General features: G+C 34.1%; 1 protein-coding gene across 2 annotated transcripts in view; it reads right to left on the bottom strand.

The window, feature by feature from the left end:
- Positions 1–1,756: 1,756 nt before the first annotated feature.
- Positions 1,757–24,659, bottom strand: part of Scn7a (sodium voltage-gated channel alpha subunit 7) — a 112,894-nt gene continuing 89,991 nt past the window's right edge. The window contains exons 18-25 of one of the 2 annotated variants that reach the window (XM_023706625.1): positions 20,676–20,849; positions 18,248–18,355; positions 11,990–12,268; positions 11,235–11,288; positions 9,760–9,897; positions 7,995–8,099; positions 7,319–7,589; positions 1,757–4,529 (exon numbers count right to left, since the gene is read on the bottom strand). In XM_023706625.1, coding sequence (XP_023562393.1) covers positions 3,469–4,529; positions 7,319–7,589; positions 7,995–8,099; positions 9,760–9,897; positions 11,235–11,288; positions 11,990–12,268; positions 18,248–18,355; positions 20,676–20,849 — 2,190 coding nt within the window. In that variant the 3' untranslated portion in view covers positions 1,757–3,468. The remainder of the gene's footprint in view (positions 4,530–7,318; positions 7,590–7,994; positions 8,100–9,759; positions 9,898–11,234; positions 11,289–11,989; positions 12,269–18,247; positions 18,356–20,675; positions 20,850–24,659) is intronic. The other variant, XM_023706627.1, reaches the window with a different exon arrangement.

The raw sequence follows: 24,659 nt of genomic DNA, 5'->3' as shown, positions 1-24,659 counted from the left end.
GAAGGACCTCTACTTCTAAATTCCCTGCAGTACAAGGGTAAGCATGGAAAAAAGAAGGTGTGTGTGTGGGTGTGTGGCTGGGTGTTGGGGAGGAGCAGTGAGAGGAAGAGGGAGAGGGAGCGAGCAATAAAACCAAAGAACTATACGTGGTTGGCATCCTGACCTTATCACAAATTTGGTGCCATATAAAATCTCTTACAACCTTTTTAAGCTTATTGTTTACTGATTCATTATTTAAGAGGTATTACTGTTTTATGCATGTTGATTAGTACAAGGCAAGGTATTTTTTATTTATTTTAATGAGAAAAAAGATAAAAGAGCAATGAAACAGTTTCAAGACAGGTTGGTAGGATAGTATAATAATGCATTGCATATTGTTGTCTTCATAATAGTTATTCAGAGGACAAGATACAGACATGGTATCTTGTCTAAACAATATTAGTACAAACCTTTCTTCCTAATGAACTAAGAGAAAGTAACTGTATATGTATCTTAACTATCTTCTGTATACTTAAGACATAAGAGAACCTCTGCTGTGCCATCCTGTAACTAAGTGGTGTCCCAAATTTTATCATCAAGGAGATTATGGGGCCACAGAGGAAAGTGATTGATGATGTATAGTGTGCCGAAAGAGAGTCACCTAGAGAGAAAAAGGATGTTGTACATGGTTTCAGAGTAAACCCTGAGGGGATTTGACTAACCTTGTCAGACAGAAGAAGTTACATTTTTAGTTATATAGGTCTTTCTTTAACTCAGCCTTTTTTTAAAAAAAAAAAAAGCCTGGTCTACACCATCCAGCAGAAAAGTATAACCACAAGGTATAAAAATACACCTATATTAACATGCTGAGCTGTGAAATGTTCAAGTCAACAACTTCCAACAATTGCTAGTTGTGCTGATAGCTCACTACTATTATGGGCTATTGGACTATATGTGGTTATTTTGCTGAATTCAAGTAGCTACAATCTTTCACTGGCATCAAGTATGAAAAGGTCCTTTGGAGACTTCTCCAAATACAGCATCTCTAACTACAATGAAACATCCATCTCTGAAAAAATAAAACAAAAAAAAAATGTTGGCTATGTTTTTCCTACTGAAAATAGGAAATTGATCTAATACGTGTAGGTGGGACTAGGCTCCAGTGCCTAAATCAAACAAGATACCTCAGTCCTGAGATAAATGTCCTGTCTGGTTGAGGTCAGCTTTTAGCCACTAGGCAACCTTGTGTCACGTGTTACTCACTTTGCAAAAGTAGAGATAAAAACAGTTTTGTTGCGACAAAAAAGGCAAGGTATTAAGCCACTTCAAGAAAAGATAACTCTTAAGACTATCTTTATGAATATTAATATTATCTTTAAAACCATCTCAAATATATATATTAACAAATGAGAATTAATACTTTGATGCAGAAACTGATAAAGTATAGCATACTAAGAAATTGAATTCAACATTATCTTCTTAAGGAAAATTTTAATAATACTGAATGACATGTATTAAAACTGTAATTATAGTTTTAAAACGTGGCTTTTGCATTTTGTCAATATATGGGAGCTCCCAATGATCTTAATAATATTTACTTTACATAAAGTTAAATGATTTAACAGGTGTCTGTGTTTAAAGATTTGAGTTTGAATTAATAGTGTACAAAGTTTATTTTTCTTCTGCTATAGAAAGTTGCCAACCTGAATAACTAAAGTATAAAATAAAAACAATCACATCTTAGTATGGTTAACAGTCTGTATTTATTATTTTCCATAGTATCTAAAAAGTAGAATATATCATATTGTTTTGTTAAAAATAAATTTTATACAGTTCTTGGAAAGTTACTGGCAGATACATTTTATAAGTAAAACAATAGTTTTCAAACAAAAATTGAAATGTGGTCTTTATGGGACTTATAGAAGCATGTTATCATTTAAAATCAGTACCTGAAGCAATTGCCATACTAAACCATTCCCAAAAATACAAAAATGGAATGGCTAGGTAAAGCACCAGCTGTCACATCACCAAATTAACACTGAAGCCTTTCTTCATTGCATAAAGGAGAATAAGAAGATAAAGGAAGAAACACTTAAGAGAAAAAAAAAAAACCCTAGAACTCCGAAATTAAATTTATTTAGGGGATTCCCCAAAGGCATCTTGGTAAGGCTATTGTATATCTGAAGTTCAAAAATAGATTGTAATACTTAAGGCTCAAGATCATGCATTCATAGCAAGAAACATTTACCAATACATAAGTGATGTTGAATGTCATATAATGCATTCAAAACTTGTCATTTAAATCAGCAGTATACATTTAATTTTTAATCTTTAGGACTTTGTAGGTACATTGAAATCAATTTTCATACAAATGGAATAAGTATTAGATTCTCAAACTCCATAGATATAAGTGATAATACTTTTGTCAATAAATCAAAAAACAATTACTTGCAGTTAACCTAAAAAACAGTTTCATAGTAAAATCTAAGGTTTAGGGTTTTAAAGTTTCTCAAATATAAAATATTTTACATAATACTTATATATGATGAGATATAATAAAAAAGTCAAGAAAGGTAAATGAATAAGTAAAAACTAATTAACATATACTGGTGTTCTAAAACAAGAAGTTACACTTTATGTCTTAATTCAGTGTTTGTATTTTGAATGATCTTTTTTCTACAAGTTATAAGAAGCATATAGTATAATGAAAGGTACTTTGAAGTGGCTACTAGTTCCCAGTTGAAAGTCAAGATACCTGAAAATCTTTAGACATACTGGAAGCTCCCAATTCTGCTAATTCATTATGACATGCACTTGTCAGATCTTATATAATCAATACTCTATTATAAATAAGTGGTAAAATACATCAGTCTTATAATAAGGAAAGAATCAAGTCTACTAATGTATTATTAGTATGTAATTTTGGTAAATACATACATTTTTAAAGAGTGTAAATGAGAATAAAATAAGGAAAATGTAGGCCATAGCTTGTGTTTTTGTTTATGCTTATCATTGTATAAATCCACAACCTTCAAACTGTAGATTTGGAGCATATGTAGAATTAACCAAAGAGATGAAAATCTAGGAGCCTCTGGATAATAAAATATTGATTTCTACCATCAAGAAAAAAAAAAGAGGAGCATAAACTGATGGAAAAAGAGGAGGAGGAGGAGGAGCAAGAGGTTTATCTTTACTACACTTTCCCCTTATCCTCCCAAATAGGCATACATCAAATAAGCCAGATAGAAAAACAAGTATTGGGTTTCCAAGTGGCAAATTCAACCTACTGGTTAATTTTCCAAGAGGTAAATTTTACTACCTGTAGCAAAATTAATACATTGTAATTCCCAATAGTTGATTGGGCTGAACATAATAGGTGAAAAACGTGAGTTTGGCATGGAGATCTGTACTCTTCTTCCATCGTTGTTTTGTTACTTAAGCTTTTAAACCCTGGGATCCATGAAGAAAACAGAAAGGTGCCTAGTGTGATTAGATCTGGCTTTGAAAAGCTGACTTCTTAGCTTTGTCAGGACAGACACCTTTAGTGTTTTGAACAACTTGGTCATCATCTATCATAGAAATATCTGATGTATTTTTGTCATTTTGCCTCAAGCGATAATTTTTATAAGCACGCTGAATGATGGTTGCTGAAACTGTCTCTTGTTTTCGTTTCAAAGTAGTTGTAATTGGTTCATATGTGATTTTAAAAGGGTTGGATAGTGAAAATGCTGATTCTACCTCTGAAAGGATTTTCTCCATCCCTGTATCTTTTCCCACAACCCGTTTTGTAAAAGCAAGCAAGATATCGAGGCAATGAATTCTGTCTCCAACAGCCATGGGAAGGTCCATGGCTACAAGCTGTCCCTTGTTTGGTTTTGCCATAAAAAGAGGAGGATCGAGAGCAGCTGCAAAGTCGGAAAGCTTGCTGGAGTCTATATACTGGGTCCTATCGGGATCAAACCTCTCCCACACTTGAAAGAACTTCCTGAAATCAACATCACTCAAGCTCCTAGTTTTTTGCTTAGAAACAATATTTAAAAATTCCATGATCACAACAATATACATATTAACAATGATCAACCATATTATGAAAATATAACTGACAAAATAGAAAATCCCAAGAGAAGGGTTACCACAATCTCCTTTAACCTGAGTCCCAGGGTTAATTTTTTCAGGATCACAATCAGACCATTTACTGTTGAAAATTGCTTTAAGCAACCCATCCCAACCTGCAAATATTGTAACTTGAAAAAGACAAATCATACTACTGCCAAAGGTTTCAAAGTTGGACACGTCGTTAATTCCAGCTTCTTTTTTAACATAGGCAAAGTTGTACATTCCAAAAATGGCATAGATGAACATGACCAGGAAGATAAGAAGACAGATGTTCAACAGGGCTGGGAGGGACAGCACCAAAGGGAGCATCAGATCATGGAATACCTTTGGTCCTTTCCCAAGACGCAGGACGTGGACGATGCGACAGAGAAGTATCAGCTGCACAAGTGAAGGGGCCACCAAGTAGTACCCTACTGTCATAGGCAGAAATAGTGCTGAGCAAGGAAGAAAGAGTCAATAAAATTATTCATATGCAATAGTGTGTACAGGAACATGTCATTTTATACATAAGTGGTTGTTTCTGTATTTTTTATTAATCCCTATTTAACATTTGTTAGGATGAGTAAGTTAGTCAAATACTAATTGTGTCAATGATGATGGTATCCAGCAAAATTTAGAAGGGATTTCTTCTGTACTGTAATTTTGGGAATATTATGGATCATGTACTTTTGGAATTATAGTTGTCTTGAATCTACAATATAGTAGTCAGAAAGGTTTTTTTCTTTCTGATTGCTATTGAATCGAAGAATTCAATCCAACATATATTGAATGCTTTATAAATGCATCATGAAATAAGTATGCAAAGATCAAGTACAATAATTCCTAGCCTCAAAGACTTTCTAGTCTAGTAACTAGTGATGGTTATCTAAAATAATTATAATGCAAGAAAGAAAGGCCAAATTATTAAAGTTGATTACAAAAATGTTTGGCATTCAGTGACTCACAGTTTGTAGTTTAATTCATCTATCTCCTAAATGGTATTTTTTCCAAGAACTTTAAATATGAGGTTGGTAATTGAAATTTTTTCCTTAGAAACTAGGAATGGTTCACTTTAGGTTGAGAAAATGGAAAATGGGAAAGTCCTACAGAACTTCTAAGGGGATGGAATGTCTGCTGATAGGAAGTGTCTTGTTACAAGTTTCTGTCAAACTTGGTCATTGCCTAAGAGGACAACTTTGGTGGTGGTCTTTTATACCTTATCTCTAGAACGTTCTAATGAATGTTCAATGCTGAATCAAATTCTCATTTAATTTCAGTCTTCAAAACTCCTCAGGTTTGCAGGAGGTATTCTCACCTAACTGTAAAAAAATTCCTCAACTCCCTCACTACCAGACTTTTAAACTCTCTTTCTCATCTGAAGCAGACTCTATTTTGATGACATTTCCTATGAGACAGTTTCAGATGCACGTGCTTATATTCCCCTCAACTCCATATTTCTCACAAAAAAAAGATGAGTAAGTTTCCTATTTCCCAGTGAGATTTGCAGATGTTTTATATTTGAATCACTTTAAGCAACGAAAATTAAAGTTTCTAACAGTGACACCACTAAAGGTCTCTTTCCTGACCTTTGCAACCTTCATAATCTTCACTGATTCACATCATCTATATACACACGTGATCATATGGACACAAGATACTCGATCTATAAAATCTTGAATTCAAACATTTCAGTCTGTATTTTTCTCCTTAAAATCCCTGTGCAAAAGGAATTGTTACTTCAATCTCAAGGTTTTTTAGAGTGAAATTCCTGTTTTCTTCCTCTCAGTTCATTCCTGTTATGCTTTTCATTATAAACCTTCATAGTTAGTTGTACCATTTCATTTGTCCACTGAATGAGTGAATCTTCCGGAGGATAAACTAGACAGTTAATCTACCTTATAGTTCCCGACAATAATTTCTAAAATATTATCTCTCTGACTATGAAGCTTGCATCTATCTAGATATGTTACGGGAAATAGACAGTAAAAGAAACTTTTCTGGCAGAAAAACTTTGATCCTATATTCCTTGCTTAGCTACATCCTTATCCTATGGGTCTTTGTTTAAATTTTGCTATTTGTTTGTTTGTTTGTTTGTTTGATACAGGGTCTTACTATGCTTCTCAGACTCCTAGTGAGTCTCCTGTCTCAGCCTCCCCAGTACTGAGATTATAGGCATGCACCATTATGCCCCATTTTGGGGCCTGCACAGTGTGCCTGGGGTTCTCAAGCAGGTACTGCATGTGGTACCAAGGATCAAACTGTGGTCCTTGTGCTTGCCAGGTAGGTGCTTAGACCACTAAGCTGTCTCTCAAGTCCTAAATTTTGCTTCTTATACCAAATGTTCTCTGACCTCTACTTGCTGAGCAGATGCTCCTCCTTCTGTTAGGCTGCCATAGCACCCTTTGCTTCATTAGCCTAGCTTTAACATCATAGCATTAAAGTATGCTTTTAAATTGTTTATCCTCCTTTACTAGACTTGAACTATATGTACCCTGGAATTATCCTTATTGTGTTTACTACTGTTATTTTTTGGGGGGGGCTTTGATGAGGGAGCATGCTTCAGATTGAAACCAGAGCCTCTGTATTCAAATAAATCCTGTCTTTTAACTTTGTTTTCCTTTGAAATAGAGTCTTTTTAAGTTTCACAAGTTTGGTTTGAACTTGTGATCCTCCTGTGTAGGCCTCCTAGAATGATTGGAGTAGTGACATGTACTACCACAACCAACTAACTACTTCATTCCTTACAAATAGCACAATACCTATTCTCAAAGAAAACCACTCTATATATTTGCTCAATGAAAGGATGATATCACCTGAGTAAGAGGAAAGTAGGAGTAAATTTATTAAAGCCTAAAACAGCTTTTTTTCTATAGCTTTCAACAATTACAGGGGAGGGATAGTGAGTTTGAAAGGTTATATTATTAAAGGCATAAAGATCTTTCTATTATTATCTTAGAAATTAATATGCATTATATGACTTTATACTACACTACTGAATGGTAATAAAGCATTTATCTTGTAATTTGTGACATAAAGTATATACTATTCATTCAAGAAATATATTTTTTAACATTTTCTATCTATATGCACATATGTGAATCAAAAAATATGAAACATTCCTGACTGGAATAAAAAAAGTCTCTATCCTGTTTTTTTTTCTAAGAAACTATGTCTGAAGTGATGTTGATAATTTTGTATGAATTAATATTACTATAAGGGAAAATTTCATTGAACAACATATTACCTGTAATGGAGAAAATGACCACCATAAAATCCAAAATATTCCATGCAACTGTGAAGTAGTAGCAGTGGAAGGCGATGAGCTTCAGCATCAACTCCACAGTGTACAGGATGACGAAGGTCGAGTTTATCCAGTGGAGTGCAGTGTCCATTTGTGGACTCTGTTCATCTCTTTCTATCATCATGGTCACTGCTTGGGCACAGATAAGAACCATGATGATGACATTGAAAACATGACTTGTTACCAAGTCAAAAATGCAGCCTTGGAACTTGTTCTGTAGGTAAAGAAAACACATGCAGAAGTATTACTGATAAGGTGTACAATAGTACATGCAGTTGTCAAGAGTCTGTAACTTCCCCACAGAAAACATCAGTGAAGGTCCAAGTTTGCACCAAAATAAACATACAGCATATCCTCAAAACAAGATTAGATGAGCGCCACCAACACACAAGATACGAACGTGTGGAGTTCTTACCTTGAATCATATCAATTTGTATAATTCAAGTATGTTAATAATTGAAGCATGAGACAACACATAAGCAAGAAATGACCATTCAATCTTTGTCAATTAACATATTTTTAAATGGCAAAAGCACTTGAAACTTTAAAATGTGTTTCTATTTGTAAAATAAAGAAAGGAACTTATTGAAACTTCAAAAACATCTAGACATTTTCTTACTCCTGGATGCGGTAGTGGTTTTTGGGCGTCATCATGCATCAACCTCTTTAGCTCACGATATTGCTTCTTTTGCTTTGCAGTTATAAAGATATTGGAGCCTCCCTGGTAAAGAAGGAGACAAAAAGACATGAAAATCTCATTTAATTCATTTTTTCTCTATATTAATAGACATTAATATAATGTACATTATATTTAAAAGTTGGTAGTTATTAATATAATTTGTTTCAGAAGTTTTAACTGCAATGATTCAAATATTTAACTATGATTGACACCCTGCACAAAGCTCATTGGAAGTAAACATGGAATACTAGCTGAGCAGAGCACAGTCCAATCATCTTTTGGTATACTTTCCTGTATGCAGTCAACCCTAATTATACTATTTAGTCTACTGAAACCTTCATTTTCTTAGAAAAACAAACAATGGGGTTTATCTTAAAAAGTTAACTGAGAAGAATTGAACTCAAAAGACAAGGGTAAATTTTTGCCTTTTAATAATCAGAAACATATAGAACTGTTCAATTTTTGTGTGTTCTTGCAGTACTAGGGATTAAACCAATGCCTTTGACCTATCTGTAGTTCTAGTCCTTTACAATAATACATTTCAAGACAGGGTCTTGCAAAATTCGATGATTAGGCTGGGATCAAGCTTTCAATCCTCTTACTTCTACCTCCTAAATTCTTGGGATTACAGTAATGTCCAATACCTTTCAGCAAAGTATATATTTCATATATATTCATATATTGCATTATTGGCTAACTACTATAAGAAGATTTTTTTATTATTTCAAAAGTACCTTCAAATTACACTTTCTAGGGTGCCTTATATTTTGTGTTTCTAGTGCTGATTTTAGGGTGAAATATATAATATAATTGTGATATGTTATGCTAGGAATTGGGAATTCTTGATGCCTAAATTAGAATCCATTCACTTCAAATAGATAGAGATCACCAGTGTGAAGCACAGATGCAGGCCTAGGATGTCACTGCACTCGGGGTGACCTGCTCAGGAGCTGAAATCTTTGATAGAAGCCGTGTCTCCTCACTCTGCTTCCTCCCACTTGACTAGCAGATCACTGTATTATACTGTACTTTTTCATGTGGGTAACATTTAATAACATAGTTCAGGAAGAATTTCACAATTATCATTTGGTTTGAGTTCTTGGAAGTTATGCTTAGACCTCCCTCTCTTTGCATTTGTGGAAACCCAAGGAGTCAACATGTGTACAACTGGCACCGAATACACAGAAATGGAACCAAATGGTGGCTAAGTGTCTCTGAATTCCATAATAATGGAATTTTAAGCATTCCTATATGGTCATTCAGCTAGGATCTATGACTTGACTTTAAGCAGAAAGAGCTACTCTAATGTAGAAATATGTTGTGCTAGTTGTAATTCTGAAGGCTTCCCATGTATCAGAGTAAAAGACTCTTATCTTTCTTCATCTTCACATATTTGCACAGATATGCAATGTCATCACTCATCTTTTTATTATAATGTTATTTATTAAATATATACACAGAAACACAGGTATGTTTTAACATTCAAAGTAAACTGTGTACTTTTGAGATCGAAAGCAGTGGGGGAATGAATACTTCAGCATTACTCTACAATGGGAAAGAACAGCGTCAACTGTTGTGTTCAATATACACTACAGAAAAACGACATGGAGGCAAATTCTAAACCAATTACTTTGCACAATGCATTTGTATAAATGTGTCAGATATTTTTAGTCATTTATGAACAAAGAAGGATATTTATACTTATCTTTATTTTATGCTTGTTGAAATTAGTAATAATAACACCAATCAGTATACTCAGAGGGACAAATACTCCAAAGACAACAAAGATGATAAAATAACAACATATGTAGAGGCTGCTTTCAAAATGAGGCTGCATTTCTACCTAAAATGGAATTTAAAAATAATCATTGATCACAACTTTTTAAAATGCAAGATTTATATTATACAATATTTAATGACAAGTAGATCTGATTATCAGTGTGTGCCATGAAAGTATGGGTATGTCCACATAAATCTTTTTTCTTTTCTTTTCTTTTTTTTTTGTCCTTTCAAGACAGTGTCTTACTATGCAGTTCAGGCAGTCCTTGAACTCACTTTGTAGCTCAGGCTGGTCTAAAATTTGCAATGATCCTCCTGCCTCAGGCTTCTAAGTGTTGAGTATACAAGCATGCAGGACCACATTCAGCCCCAAATCTATTTTTCTGTATAGCTAATAACCTTTAATTAATAAAAGACTAGTAAATGATTTTTTTTTTTTTTTTGGTGCAACGGGGATCGAACTCAGGCCCTTGCACTTGCCAGCAAAGAGCTTATTCTACTGAGCCATCTCCCCAGCCCCTAGTAAATGATTTTTTAAAAGAAAGATTAAAAAGAAAATGACAGGATCTCAGGATAAATCCTGAGGGAATTTCACTGACCTTATCAGACCCAAAAGCTACAACTCTTGTTGCATAGACCCTGCTTTACCTTGGTCTTAACCATCCAGCAGAAAAGTATAAAAATGAAATATAAGAAGTAAAGCCATGCTGTTATGCTGAACTGTTGGGGACTCAGGTCAACAATTTCTGACATTCCCAGTCAAGCGGAAGACCCAATACTATTATGGGTTACGGGACTCTTTGAGAATATTTTGCTGAGTTTACACACCTATAATATTCAAATAACGGAACTTAACAAAAAAAGGTTATACAGATGTATGTCCATTTTGTATCTGTGTATTCAAAGTGGTTGGGATAGATATATAGTTACACTATCTTAATGAATAGAGTGATTTGTTCTAATGGTGTTTGTAAAGAGGATATCATGTCAGCATCTTGTACAGCAATTAACCACTAGGAAGAACATATGCAATGTGTTAATTATTGAAGCTGTCCTACCAATTTGATTTGAAACTGTCTCATTGCTATTTGTTTATCAATAAAATTATGGAAAAAAAAGAAAATCAAACGGTGCTATTTATACTAACATTTTTCTTTTCTTTGGTGAATGAATATCATTTCTTGGTTTACTTTAAAATTTATTTCATTGCTTAACTTCTTGTTACAGAAATGATAATTCTTTACTTATGCTTAATCGTTGTATACCTGCAAAAATTTTATTGCCTACGAAATAGCCAATCTGAATGTATTTAATTTCTGTAAATACTACAAGTGTCTTGTGTTTGAATTGCAAAAAATTTTGCTTGTCCTTTTAAATTTTTTTAGAGTGCATCGTACTTACACCAACAGAATCAATTGCTGAGTATACAATATCGATCCATCCATTAAATGTTGCCTATAAAAATAAGATATACTTAATTTTGTGGAAATTTATTATTGTGACAAAATATTAATTTATTTTTAATACTTTAAAACACTTGAAAGCAAGGCTTATAAAATCAAATCTACTGAATAATTGAGATATCTAACATGTTCCTATTTACATTATCTGTTTTTTTTATTTATTATATTAATAACTAATAACACAATATTTTAAAGTAATTAAATAGAAAGAGAATGTAGATGAAACTGGATAAAAAGTAAATATGAATATGTTTCCAAGTGTCATTTATTTGCAACCCATTATATGTAATTTTTTATGGAATCAATGAGAAAGGAACGGTCCATCTCTTATATCTTAGACATTGGGTTACTAAGTGGACATTTCTCCCAGAATGAAATTAATAAGAATAGTAACCCACTTTGGATTAATACATCACGGCACTATTGCCTGTCTAACCAGTAGTTGCAGAGCAGGTTTGGCCAGCACTCACTGTTTCCTGTGCTACTGCCACCCTTATCTCCAGAGGGTAGGGACTGTGTTTCACTTATGTCTTCCCAAAAACCCTAACGTAATATTCTAACAACAAATCAATAATTGCTAAAATATGTTATAATCCAATGTTTGAATCATCTGTACTTTCTCTTTTATGTTCAGCATATAGTATGAATGAACGTGTAATTGACTTTTAAAAATATGTCATAAACTGTACTTACTACTTGAAGCAGAGAAAGGAAACCATTTCCAACATTGTCGAAGTTCAATTGTGCATTCTTCCATGATAAGGATTCATTAGACACAAGGCTTTCACACTGATTTCTATTCCATACTTCAGATGCAGGAAGTATTTCTCCAGTTAGTTGATCAGTGCATGCATAGAATTTGCCAGCAAAAATCTGGACTCCCAAGACACTAAAACTCAGCCAGATTATGAAGCATACCAGAAACACATTCCAAGTAGGTAGAGTTGTTTTTATCAAGGTTCTCACAACCACCTGGCATACAAAAAATGAATATGCAAACTTTAGATAAGACATATGAAACCATTTTAATTTTTGACCAAGTTGAACATAGTACTTGATGTTATATTGAGAAACAAACAGTTCATATCAAAGATATAATAGCACACATGACAGTATTGGAATAACCTAAATAGCAATTCAATTTTTATCAATAAAAACACACATTGAAATCCCAGTACTTTCAAAATCTTTGTTCTCAGAATCATTAAGGAGCTCCAAAGCTTATGAATAGAAATATTAGAATGAACTTTTTTTTCAAAGTTTTATTGGTAAACAGATAGCAATGAGACAGTTTCAAATCAAATCGGAAGTACAGTTTCAACAAATAATACACTGCATATATTCTTCTTAGTGGTTAATTGCTGTACAAGATGCAGACTTGTGATCCTATTTACAAACACCATTAGCACAAATCATTCTATTCATTAAGAGAATGCAACTATATATCTATCCCAACCACTTTGAATACACAGATACAAAATGGACATTCATAGTTATACCCCATTATTTTTAAGTTCCGTTATTGAATATTATAGGTGTGTAAACTCAGCAAAATATTCTAAAAGAGTCCAGTAGCCCATAATAGCATTGGGTCTTCTGTTTAACTGGCAATGTCAGAAATTATTGACCTGAGTCCCCCACAGCTCAACTTAACAGCATGGCTTTATTTCCTATATTTCGTCTTCATACTTTTCTACTGGATGGTTAGACCAAGCTAAAGCAGGACCTGTGCAACAAGAGTTGTAGCTTTTTGGTCTGAGAAGGTCAGTGAAATGCCCTCAGGATTTGTTCTGAGATCCTGTACCTCAGATTGTAGAACCTTTGTCAGTGCAGCCATGTGGATGAGTCACGGCCAATGCTTGGCCAATGTGCTCTCTGTGGAAGCCTGAGAGAGTGTCTTCTCTCCATGTGACTCTCCTTAGGCACACTCTACGTCATCGATCACTTTCCTCTTTGGCCCCTAATCTTCTTGATCAGAAAATTTGGGACACTACCGAGGTACATGACGTTACAGTACGAGTTCTCATATGTCCTGAGTCTTAATTGACCTTAGAAGGTTAGAGGCAAAATGTTGGCTTTCCTTGTAGCCCTCCTTTTAGAATGAACTTTTAATTCACTGATGTGATATTTGCTTAATGTGTTTCTGTATTATGCTCATAATGAAGATATTGTGTGTGTGTGTGTGTGTGTGTGTGTGTGTGTGTGCCACTAGCTAGAAAAGATATTAAGTAAGAAGGCATAAGCCAAAAGCTGTCTTGATTCCAATCTTAGGGAGTAAAAACATGAAAAAAGAAAAGGAAGCAGTGCCCCAGGAGTAGACCACCATATTGTGAATGGAGTGGAGGGAGGAGACTGCTTCAGAAAGCACTGAATCGTCATTTGCAATTTGCAATGCCACAAAACTCTACACTGAGACTTTTTTTGTGTGTGTGCTATGTTATGTTTTGTTTTGTCTTGTCTTGTTTTTGTCACTGTAATTTGCCTCTGAAATTCCAGAGTGAGAGATTTGGAAGCTGAATCCACCACCTAAAATATTTTCTTTAATTCCCTTTATCATTAACATCAGACTTTATACTCTTATCACTCCATTGAAACTGTTAAGATGAAAGAAACTGGCTCTAGCCAATAGAGTTTTTTCAATATCTGCTATATATTTATTACAGTGTTTATACATTTTATTTCCTTTTGTCTCTGAGACATCATTGATTCTTTTCTACAATTTTAGGGCCAGAGATACAGCTCAGTGACACAAATGCCTGTCTGGAAAGCATAAGATGCTGAGTTCAATTACCTGTACAAAAAAAAAATTCTAACGTTTCTCCTACATTAGTATTGCATAATTATTTTTTGACTGTACTTTTTCATTTATTTGTCATATTTTCCTGTCCCTAAGTGAGTATTTCTACTTTAAATTGTGGTTTCAATCACTTTGTTATATTTCTAAAATGAAGGGCCGGTCAAATAGCTCAGCAGATTAAAGCACCTGCTTAGGCAGAGTGCAGCAGCAGGGGTTCAATTCCCAGCATGCCGTGCCAGCCTTGCTCCTGGGGCCACCTGAGACAGCCATTGAGACTGGGCGTGGTGGTGCATGCCTGTAGTTCCAGAGTTTGGGAGCCTGAAAACAGGAGGATCACTACAAGTCTGATCTGTGTAGTGGAGAACCTGTAGACCCTCCCTGCACTAAATACATTTAAAAAGATTAAAATAAATAAAAAAAATTAAAATGAAAGCACAGGGATACTTTGTTGATACTTTATATGTTGATAATTTATATGTTCTGAGAGGTTCACTGATGATTCTGCTGTAGAATTAAAAAAAAGGGGGGGGCCTACCATGTCTATTAGAAAAGTCTACCTACATGCTAACATAAAAGAGAATAATACACACAAGTTTTTGTGTATTAATGAACAGTTAAGGTCCATTAATATATAAAATATGAATTTTATAAACCTATACCTTAAAAAACTAAAAAAATGGAAATAATTGCATATTTTTACACAGAAATTTAGAAATCTAATCATAGACAGCATTGTAGCAGGATGGTCCTGTGATATTTTTTTCTCTCTCTTGTTTTCATTTATTACCCTTTTAAAAAAACCAAACATTTTCTTGAGAGACAGTATAGCAGTAATTCATATGACATTAGAAGCAGTACACAGTTAAAGACAAGAATGACAGGTATTCCAAGCATGGCCCTAGTATTACACATTGCTGTCCTCAGTGCAGTTGCTTAGTTAACAGGTATCAGCATATTTATTTAGTAATGGTGAGAATCCTATCAATTAACTACTAGTTTCAAAAACCTGATTGAGATTTTCAGGATCATTGCCTTGTGTGTATAAATGTATGGTTTTAACCCTGTCATATTTCCTAGCTTTTCTCCTTGTCCTCTCTTCATTATTTAATCCTTAATTTCTCACTTTCCATTTAATTGTGTTATAACTTTCTATTTTTATTTTTTCTTTTTAGTTCTTACACTAGGGAAACTATACGATATTTACACATGTGGGTCTGGCTTATTTCACTTATAAGTATATATTTTATTTCATTTTTCACTTTCTGTAGGGATTTAAAGTTTAACATATCAATGCTTGATGGAACATACTTGTTCCATGTTATGTCTGAGATGTTTGATATCCAGACAGATAGTGATATTAAGCTCAACTGCCTATGTTATAGGGTAATAATATCATTAAACTTCTCTTCTGGAGGGTTAACAACTTAAGTTTGCATGCCAAAAAAAAAATAGAGAAAAAGAAGAGCTACAAGGATAGCCAATACTTTGGTCCTAACCCTTCAAGGGCAGTGAGGACTCAAGACATAAGAGAACCTGTACCGTAACATCCTGTAACTAAGTGGTGTCCCAAATTTTCTGATCAAGGAGATTATGGGGCCACAGAGGAAAGTGATCCATGAAGTATAGTGTGCCTAAGGAAAGTCACATGGAGAACAAACATTCTCTCAGGCTTTTGCAGAGAGCAAATTGGTCAAGCAATGGCTGTGACTCATCCACACAGCTGACACTGACAAAGGATCCACAAACTGCGGTACAGGGTTTCAGAATAAATCCTGAGGGGATTTGACTGACCTTGTCAGATACAAAAGTTAAATTTCTTGTTATATAGGTCTTTCTTTATCTTGGTCTTAACCATCCAGCAGAAAAGTATAAAAATGAGGTATAAAAAGTAAAGCCATATTAATATGCTGAACTATAAAAGGCTCAAGTCAACAACTTCTGACATTGACAGTCTTATGGAAAACCCACTACTATTATGTACTACTGGACTATATTGGATTACTTTGCTGAATTCATGCACCTATAATATTTAAATGGCAATATAATACCCATCTCTGACAAAACTAAACAATAAAAGGGGATATAAATAAAGGACAATTTTGTAGTGAAATATAGCTATATTTATATCTATACATATATATATCTATATCTATATATCTGTATATACAAAATAGTTAGGATACATATACAGCTAGGTTCTCATAATTCAATGAGAAGTGAGGTTTGTACTAGTAGTGGTTAGACAAGGTATCATGTTTGCATCTTGTGATATGAATAACTACTACAAGGACAACAATATACAATGTATTACTTATTGTAACTGTCCTAACATGTTTTGAAACTGTCTCACTGATATTTGTTTCTCAATGAAATTAATCAAAAAAATAAAAAATAACTAGAAAACAAACAAAAAATCTGTACCTTAAAGATGAATCAACAAAAATGATTTAACCACAGAACTTTCAAGGTTCAGAAGAGATTTCTGGTGTAGACTTGACTAACTTGACTACAGGTACTCTTCTGCCTATCCTGAGTTTATGAATTGGTATCTCATTGTCTTCCTCATGAATGTAGTCCATCCAGTGGCACAGAAGGAAGGTTTTCTCTAAATTAGGTACAACTTGGGGAGCTCACTTTCTTTTCATCTATGTATTAAAACTTATTGGAGAAAAAATTTGGAATCATAATATTTACTATAATAGTTCATTTAACTACTCTAAGATTATGGGGTATGTACATATATGTGTATGTTTTGAGATGAAAAGCTTTCTATAATTTTTAGTTAATATGCCATTTTATGAAGTTTTCCTGTCCTTATATTTTTATCAGGAATTAAGCTTTTTGACATCTTAATTCACAACCTTAGAAATATTGCCAGTGACGTTTCTTTTTCAACTAATTTTCTAATTTATTTTGTTTAAAAAGTGCCATTGAATGTTACCACAGTTTGAACATGATGTATTAGTAAAATCAGTCAAATTTTGAGGTTATGAAACCATTTTTTACCCCATGGAATTTAAAAGTTATGGCTTCCTGTTGAATGACAGCTTACATGTAACATCTAATTTATAAACTATAGATATATTACAGTTTAAAAGAGAAATGATTTCCTTACTTAGCCATTAAATAACACTCACTGTGTGATATTCAGTGATACCTGCCTAAAAGTCCAGACTCATGTTAAATAATCTATGTAAACAAAACTGTAAAAAAAAAGTATGATCATGAAAAAGGTACACTTAGAATTTTCCATTTCTGTGTATAACTGATCAGTGTGTATCTACACACATACTCATTCTACTTGTGCTAATCAGGGACTATTTTTTTTTTACTGAGTCAGTTCAAAAGCTTAAGCACTCATTGTTCTGTGTGGCTGGCATTCCTCCTTCACATCAGTCAGAAAAAGCTGTGATAAGAGCAAGGGAAAGAAGCCAAGGACATACAATAAATGATGTATGACTTTAGAAAAAGTAAATTTCTTTTAAAATTTAAACATTGCTTTCAGTTAGTAAATAGCTACTTAATATGTAAAATGTTCTTATAAAAAAAATTTCTTACCTGATGAAAAGTTCATTTTCTGACAGTTATTTTTCTTAAAGGAAAACTTCATTATATTGATGTAGGTTAGAAATATACTATTTTTCAAATTATATTTATTTCCTATTATTTTATGTTTTATTTTCTTTCTTAGTATTCATATCTTTTTTTATTTTAGGAAAGGATAGCTATGTATTCAGGGTCTCACTACCAGACAGGACTTGTAGTGATCCGCCTGTTTACAGCCTCCCAAAAGCTGGGATTACAGGCACCTGCCACCACGCCCAATCTCATTTGCCATCTCCACACGCCCCAAGGGTGGAGCCAGCACTCCAGGCCTGGGGACTGAACCCTCTGCCCCTGTGCCTGCTAGCAGGTGCTTTAATCCCCTGAGCTATTTGACCAACCCAAGTATTCATATCTTATGAGCAATGAGGACTTAAAATGTTAAAGAGTCTAGCATATCCATTCACATCTGCTTTTATGTCAAAAATAATAACTTTGTTGCATTAATGTTGTTGAAGGTAAAAATGTGAAGACAGCCAAGCTTGCTAGTTCATGGAAATTTAATAATTTCAAAACTATATCCATAGTATGGTTTAGAAAATTTGTCTTACCTTCATTCTTTCAAACTGAGATAGAACTCTGAGCGCCCGAAGGAATTTAATGGAAGCGAGTGGTTTTAGATCTTCTTGAGTTTTGCCTATCAGGCTAAGACAAAACACCTGTACACAGTGTTTAAAAATAGTTAATGTGATCATCTGAAGGGGAATAATATACAAAATAAAGTTCAAATTTATTTTTAAAAGATAGTTACAAATAAATATTAAAGTATTTTAATATACATTTCAAAGTTCTAATAAATCATTACGTATTAAAAATCACTTAAAAAGAAAAAAAGCAATAGTATTTTAAGGTAGTAAAGATTTGTTTTAAATGTAGTTCAGACTTAGGAAATATACATGCCTATGAAACATGAGACTCTTTTTTTTCCAGCTAAATGACATTACGTCAGCAATCATTCTTGACCACTGAAACCTCTCTTTTTTTTTTTTTTTTCAAAACCGGGGATTGAACTCAGGCCCTTGCGCTTGCCAGGGAAGCACTTATTCCACTGAGTCATCTCTCCGGCCCTAAAGACCATGTTTTATTGAGATGTACAATCTATTTTATATTAGATTAGTATTTGTATACATTATAAGTTTGAAAACAGATATAAAAGAATATGATTCTTTGTAATATAATGATATACAACACATTCTTTAAAACATTATTTGAAATATATCTAGGTATTTTTTTATGTAAGATGAGGTCAAAATACAAAATAGGATTTCCAAGATGAGACATCAAGAAGAATATGAATAATATTAAAACAAAAGTACAAATTACAAGTCGCATGACACTATACTAAAATTATTTTTGAAGTAGATACATATGCATAAAATGATTAAAGATAAATGTTATCTGAGACTGAGTAAAATAATAAACCATGATTAATTTTTATGACATCTTCATATTTTCTACATTTTTAGGTAAACCAAAGTTAGCTTTTTTGCATATTTTGTTCTGTACTAAGAGATGGTCTTGAAATACGCTTCGAAGTTGGGACATTGTTTACAGAGGCACCAACTGATATGGACACAGATGGACAATGACTAAGAAATAGGACAGTGAATTTTGAGGATAAAATTGTTTGACTGGAATACAAGGATCACTTGCAAAAATTAATTAGGGTAACTTAATTTAGTGGTTATCTATAGACTGAGGAGATAATGTCATTATTTATAAAATAAGGAGCCATTTTTCATCCATCAAAAATTATCATTAAGGCACAGGAGATAAAAGAGAGAAGAAAACTGAGAAATAAGTTCTGCTCTAAGAGGCTGACAAAATAGCTCAGTGGACTAAGTACTTTCTTAGGTAAGCACAGGATCCAGGGTTTGATCCCTGGAACTGCATGCCATGGAGCACAGGGCCCGCCCCCAGGCAAGCTCAGCTAGTGATGGAGTCTGGAAGCAGTGGTGCATGCCTGTAATCCCAGCACTAGGGAGGAAGAAATCAGGAGGATCACTAAGAGTCTGAGCTGCACAGTGGGACTCTGCACACACACACACACACACACACACACACACACACACACCCTAAAGAAAAAATAATCTGTCTTAATGGGGCTTCTTTTTTATTGGCAGACAACAAATAATAGACAAAATAAATAAATCATATAACGTTAAGAGTGGTTATAAATAAGAAGACAAAAAGACAAAGGGGTAGTTAGAAATAAGGTAATGAGATAAACTTCACAGGATTCACATCAACCAGGAAATGAATACCAGCAAAAGTCCAGGCAGAAGGAAGATGAAATAAAAAAGCCCTAAGATGAAAATGCCTTTGGCTTGTTGGAGGTGTTTCAGGACAGTCGGTGCTGGTGGAGCAGTCTGTACACAGTGGGACAGGGGAGAAAGAAAGTGGTGGGAGGTAAGACCAGGTCATGGAGCATTACAGGCACTTAACTGCACAGGCTGTAGCCTTTTCTCTGAGTGAGATTAGAGGGCTGCAGAGAGAAAAGGGGGAAAGGGCTGATATTGATTTTTTCATCAGTTACTCTCATTATTTGTGCAGCACAGATTGAAAGGATACAGGAACAGAAGCAATTTATAATTGACTGCACCAAAACAACAAATGATACATTTTAATGTGTTGGATACTATTGAAGTTTATGGTTTATTGTCAATTTGTAAATATTTTATGTAAAAGTCCAGCCAATAGAGTTGAAAGGTTTTGAGTGCTGATATCTTCCAGAGATTGCGCAACTGTCTTACTCGACTAGCCGTGGGTTTATAGGTGACTTTACTGTAATTTAAGACGATTGACCTGAACTTCTAAAATTTTGGAATAAGGTAAATATAAATGTCAAACATTACACATGAAGATGGGATATTGAGTGCTGCATACTAAAAACATATGCAGAGAGGAGGAGACACAAGTAAGCTGAAGATTAAGAGTGCATCAAATAGCCCTTAGGTTATTTTTCTCTAAAATACGTACAATAACAACCATGAAGTCCAGCCTGTGCCAGCCATTAGAGAAATAGGCTTTAAAGCCATATGCCATCCACTTCAGAAGCATTTCCAGAATGAAGATGTATGTGAAGATCATGTCAGCATATTCTAGTAAGATTTTAATAGTCTTCCGTTGATCGATATATATATCTTCAAAAGCCTTGGGGTGAAATAAAATTAAGGGTAAGCATCCATGAGATTTCTAAATCTCATTGATGCAGAAAGGAATTAATTTTTTAAAACAAATTAGTCTATATACATATACAACAGTAAAAAGTTTCAGGTTGTAATCATGAAGTGATTCGTATCATTAGTAGAACTCCGTATGTACAAAATAACAAGTCACCAACATATTCCCAAAATTAATGGTGCTAAAAGGAGATATAGAAAACTGAGTAATGGCATGAAAATTGTGGGGGTTTTTAAATAGCAGATGACATGACAGACAAAACATATTTTACTGTGCCAATAAGGTTGTACTGGGTGGTCCTAACAGAAACAACAAATAACATGATTGTATCCAACAAAATAAAAGACACAACAGATTTCAAAAACATATGAAGTATTACAGTCAATTCCACAATGCCTAGGGGTGTTATGTGACAACACATAACTCAAACTCTCTTTGTAGAAGTGCCTCTTTTTAAAGAGAAATATTTCACTCATGAGGCAAGAATTTTCTTCCCCTCTGTCAATAACTGACAGAGACACAGAGCAGCACAGCTTGCAGCATGGAAGTTTGTGGTGAGGCTTGGGTCCAAAGCTTCTCTGGAGGACCAAACTGAATCTGGTGTTGGTTGAGGACCATTCAAAAACCTTCTATTAGGGAGAAGTTTTAACTTCTCTTTAGGAACTCCCTCCTTCTCTATTCCTGGTTACCAACAATATAAATAGTTAACTCTTTTTGAAAGGTAACCACAGAAGTGCAGAGATGAATACACAGGAAAAAGTTGCTATGCTAGAGGCATGTGGCAATGGTTCCTGGAAGGGAGTGCGTGAGATTATGTTTAGGGGTAAATACTGAGATCCTGAGGGGGCTGTCCAGGTCTCTCCTATTGCTGTTATGACAGATTACACCAAATTTAGGGTCTGAGAATGATATAAATACGTACTTTTACAAACCATAGGATCAGAAACCAGAAGTCAGTTTTACTGGACTAATGTCAAAGTAACAGTAGGGCTCTGTGTGTGTGTGTGTGTGTGTGTGTGTGTGTGTGTGTGTGTGTGTGTGTTTGAGTGTGTCTAAAGAAAGAATCCATTTCTTCTTTTTCAGATTCTACTAGCTGTCCCTAATCTGTTTTGTAGTATCTTCTTTCCCTTTAAAGACACCTCAATTCAATCTCAGCTTATATGCTTGTATTTTGTTTATTTCTAATTCTGACTCCTGCATATATTTTGTAAGAACTATTATGAATAGATAAGGTCTACTTGGGCAATCAAAAAAAAAGTCCCTACCTCAAAATTGTTAATTTAACCACACCAGCAAAAAAAAACTTTGGCCATACAAGTAAATATCTCCAGATTGTGGGAATTACAATATGGACACTTATTTTAAGAATCAAATTGAGGACCTAGCACTTGCCTGGCAGGCACTGTGACACTGAACTATAACACCAGTCCTGATACAGACATCTTTAGGGAATATTACTCAGCCTACCATGGGCTTCACAAAAGAGGATACAGGAATTAACATAATATTCATGGATTACATGAACACCATTATGTAAGACTTTATTAATAAGAAATAAGTTTTTGAAATACTTTGGATATGCACAGACATCCTAACACTGTCAAGAGAAAGGAAGAAGAGAGAGAGAGAGAGAGAGAGAGAGAGAGAGAGAGAGAGAGAGAGAGAGAACGAACAATAGGAGAGAAGAGGAGAGGAGAGGAAGGAGGAAAGGAAAAAAGGGAGACATAATGCTTAGTAAGACTATTTCTCAAGCAATTAGATGACTTCTTTTCTCTTTTAGGTCTGGTGCTGGAAGATGTTCCAGAACAGTTTAGCTCCATTCCAAGTGGCCTTCTCATTTGAAACATGAGATGGTGTGTTACTGGAAGAATCCATGATGGAGAAAGATCCCATGTGGAGCACATGACAATTCTGATTTTGTGTATTTGTGCTTCCCATTTGTTAAAATCCAGGCAATGCAGATTCAGAGGCACCCAGAATAGTATATTAGTAGGTGAGGCATGTTTTCACTAAAATTAAAATCAGTGTATTTTATGATCCCTTTTCAACCTCTTATGCCAGTACACTGATAACAAAAGAAAGGTATTTCCAGACTAGCAAAGAAAATGAGCTTGATCATCATGAGGAAGATGCTACGCCAAAATGAGAGAAGGGAGAAACGACAAATAAAACACAAATGAAACTTATCTATGCAATTGAAGTATAGACAGTGGCTGCCTATGTGTGGTGGGGAAGTACCTATGAGGGCTTAGCATGTGCTTCTGGAGTTCTGCACATGTTCCGTTTAGCAATCCAAGCAGTAGCTACACGAGTGCACTGATTTTGTAAATATCATCCACACGGTGCCCCCTTGATATCTTCTGTATGTATGAGAATTGTTATATCAAAAACATTTTCTATACAATGCAAAGTCTGGTTTCCAACCATGACTTCATTATTTCTGCTCGATATCTCATGATAAGTAGTTCTTGTGTAACCTTTTTGGATGCTGTTTAATCAAATGCATATGAATTCACTAGTCATTCCAGTTTTCTTGTTTGCCTAGATGAAAAGGATGCCATGCAAGTAGGTCATGTTAGAGGCTTCTTTTTTGCTCTACTACATCTGGAAGGTTTGCAATGTCAGTCCAAAGTCACCTCCTGTGTTTTCAAAATAGCTGTGCAGCATTCCATTGGCTGACGGTAACCGAGTATATTTTACCACTCTTCTGTCACAAATGCTTCCTTATCTCATCTAATCCTGGTTGTTGAAATAGATCTCTCAGTGAATAATCTTATAAATCAGTTTCTTTATGTGAGGATATCTGTAGGATATTCTTGAAGGATTAAGATTGTTGTGTTCAGGGGTAAAACATTGGCATCTTATAAGTACTTAAAATTATAACAGATCTTCAGTTTCTGTTTAAAGACTAAAACTATTTTCTTTGCATGATTTTATCTCTTCTTATTCTAAGTATAGAGTTGTGTAACCATGTACAGTCAAATTTTAAAACCCCCAGTTAATAGGACCCTTCTTTCTTGTCAATTTATATTTGTGCCCACTACATCGCCAATTACCCTGATAATAATATATTCCATAAAATTTTATTATTTTGAGAATATTTTCTATGTGAAATTCTATAAGTTATAGAGCAAGGAATTTTTAAAATAGGTATATATTACAAAATATTTGAAACACTTGTGGAAAACAAAGATGTGTAGTTTGAGATACATTTTTTTCCCATTCATTATAGTACTTTTAGATCCCTTATCTCATTGTGTTCATTCTTTATTATGGATACTTTTTTCTATAGTAGGAATGTACTGCCACTTACTTACTGAATGAAATACATGCTGTTATCAGTATTTCCGTATCATGACTAACCCTGCTTATGTCTGTAAAAGAAATACATATGCTTACCTTTTCTTACTGAATAACCAACAGAGTACCAGAACAAGAGAATGTTTGCATATCCAAATTATTAAACTGCTTTATAAATAAAACTTTATTAAAATCAGAAGAATAAAGTATCTATTTTATTCTATTTCCAGTCATAATTCATGTATTTTAAAGTTACACATTTCTGTATTTTAAGTTTAATGTTGACATTGCATTTAATATTTAATGGTGCATAATCAGACTTTCTAAAAAAGTACCATAAAATTTATAAAACTAAAATCATAGAAAATGATATCTGATGATATACTAAGTGTTTTGCATAAAGAATCTGGCATGGTAACTTTCTGAATTACAGAGTTATGACACAGTTTCCCCCATAAAAGCTCTACTCACCCCAACAGC

The sequence above is a fragment of the Octodon degus genome, unplaced genomic scaffold (assembly GCF_000260255.1).
Source record: "Octodon degus isolate 3935 unplaced genomic scaffold, OctDeg1.0 scaffold00267, whole genome shotgun sequence".
Lineage (NCBI taxonomy): Eukaryota > Metazoa > Chordata > Mammalia > Rodentia > Octodontidae > Octodon > Octodon degus.
The sequence above is the reverse complement of the archived record's forward strand: the minus strand, read 5'-3'. Positions and strand labels throughout refer to the sequence as shown.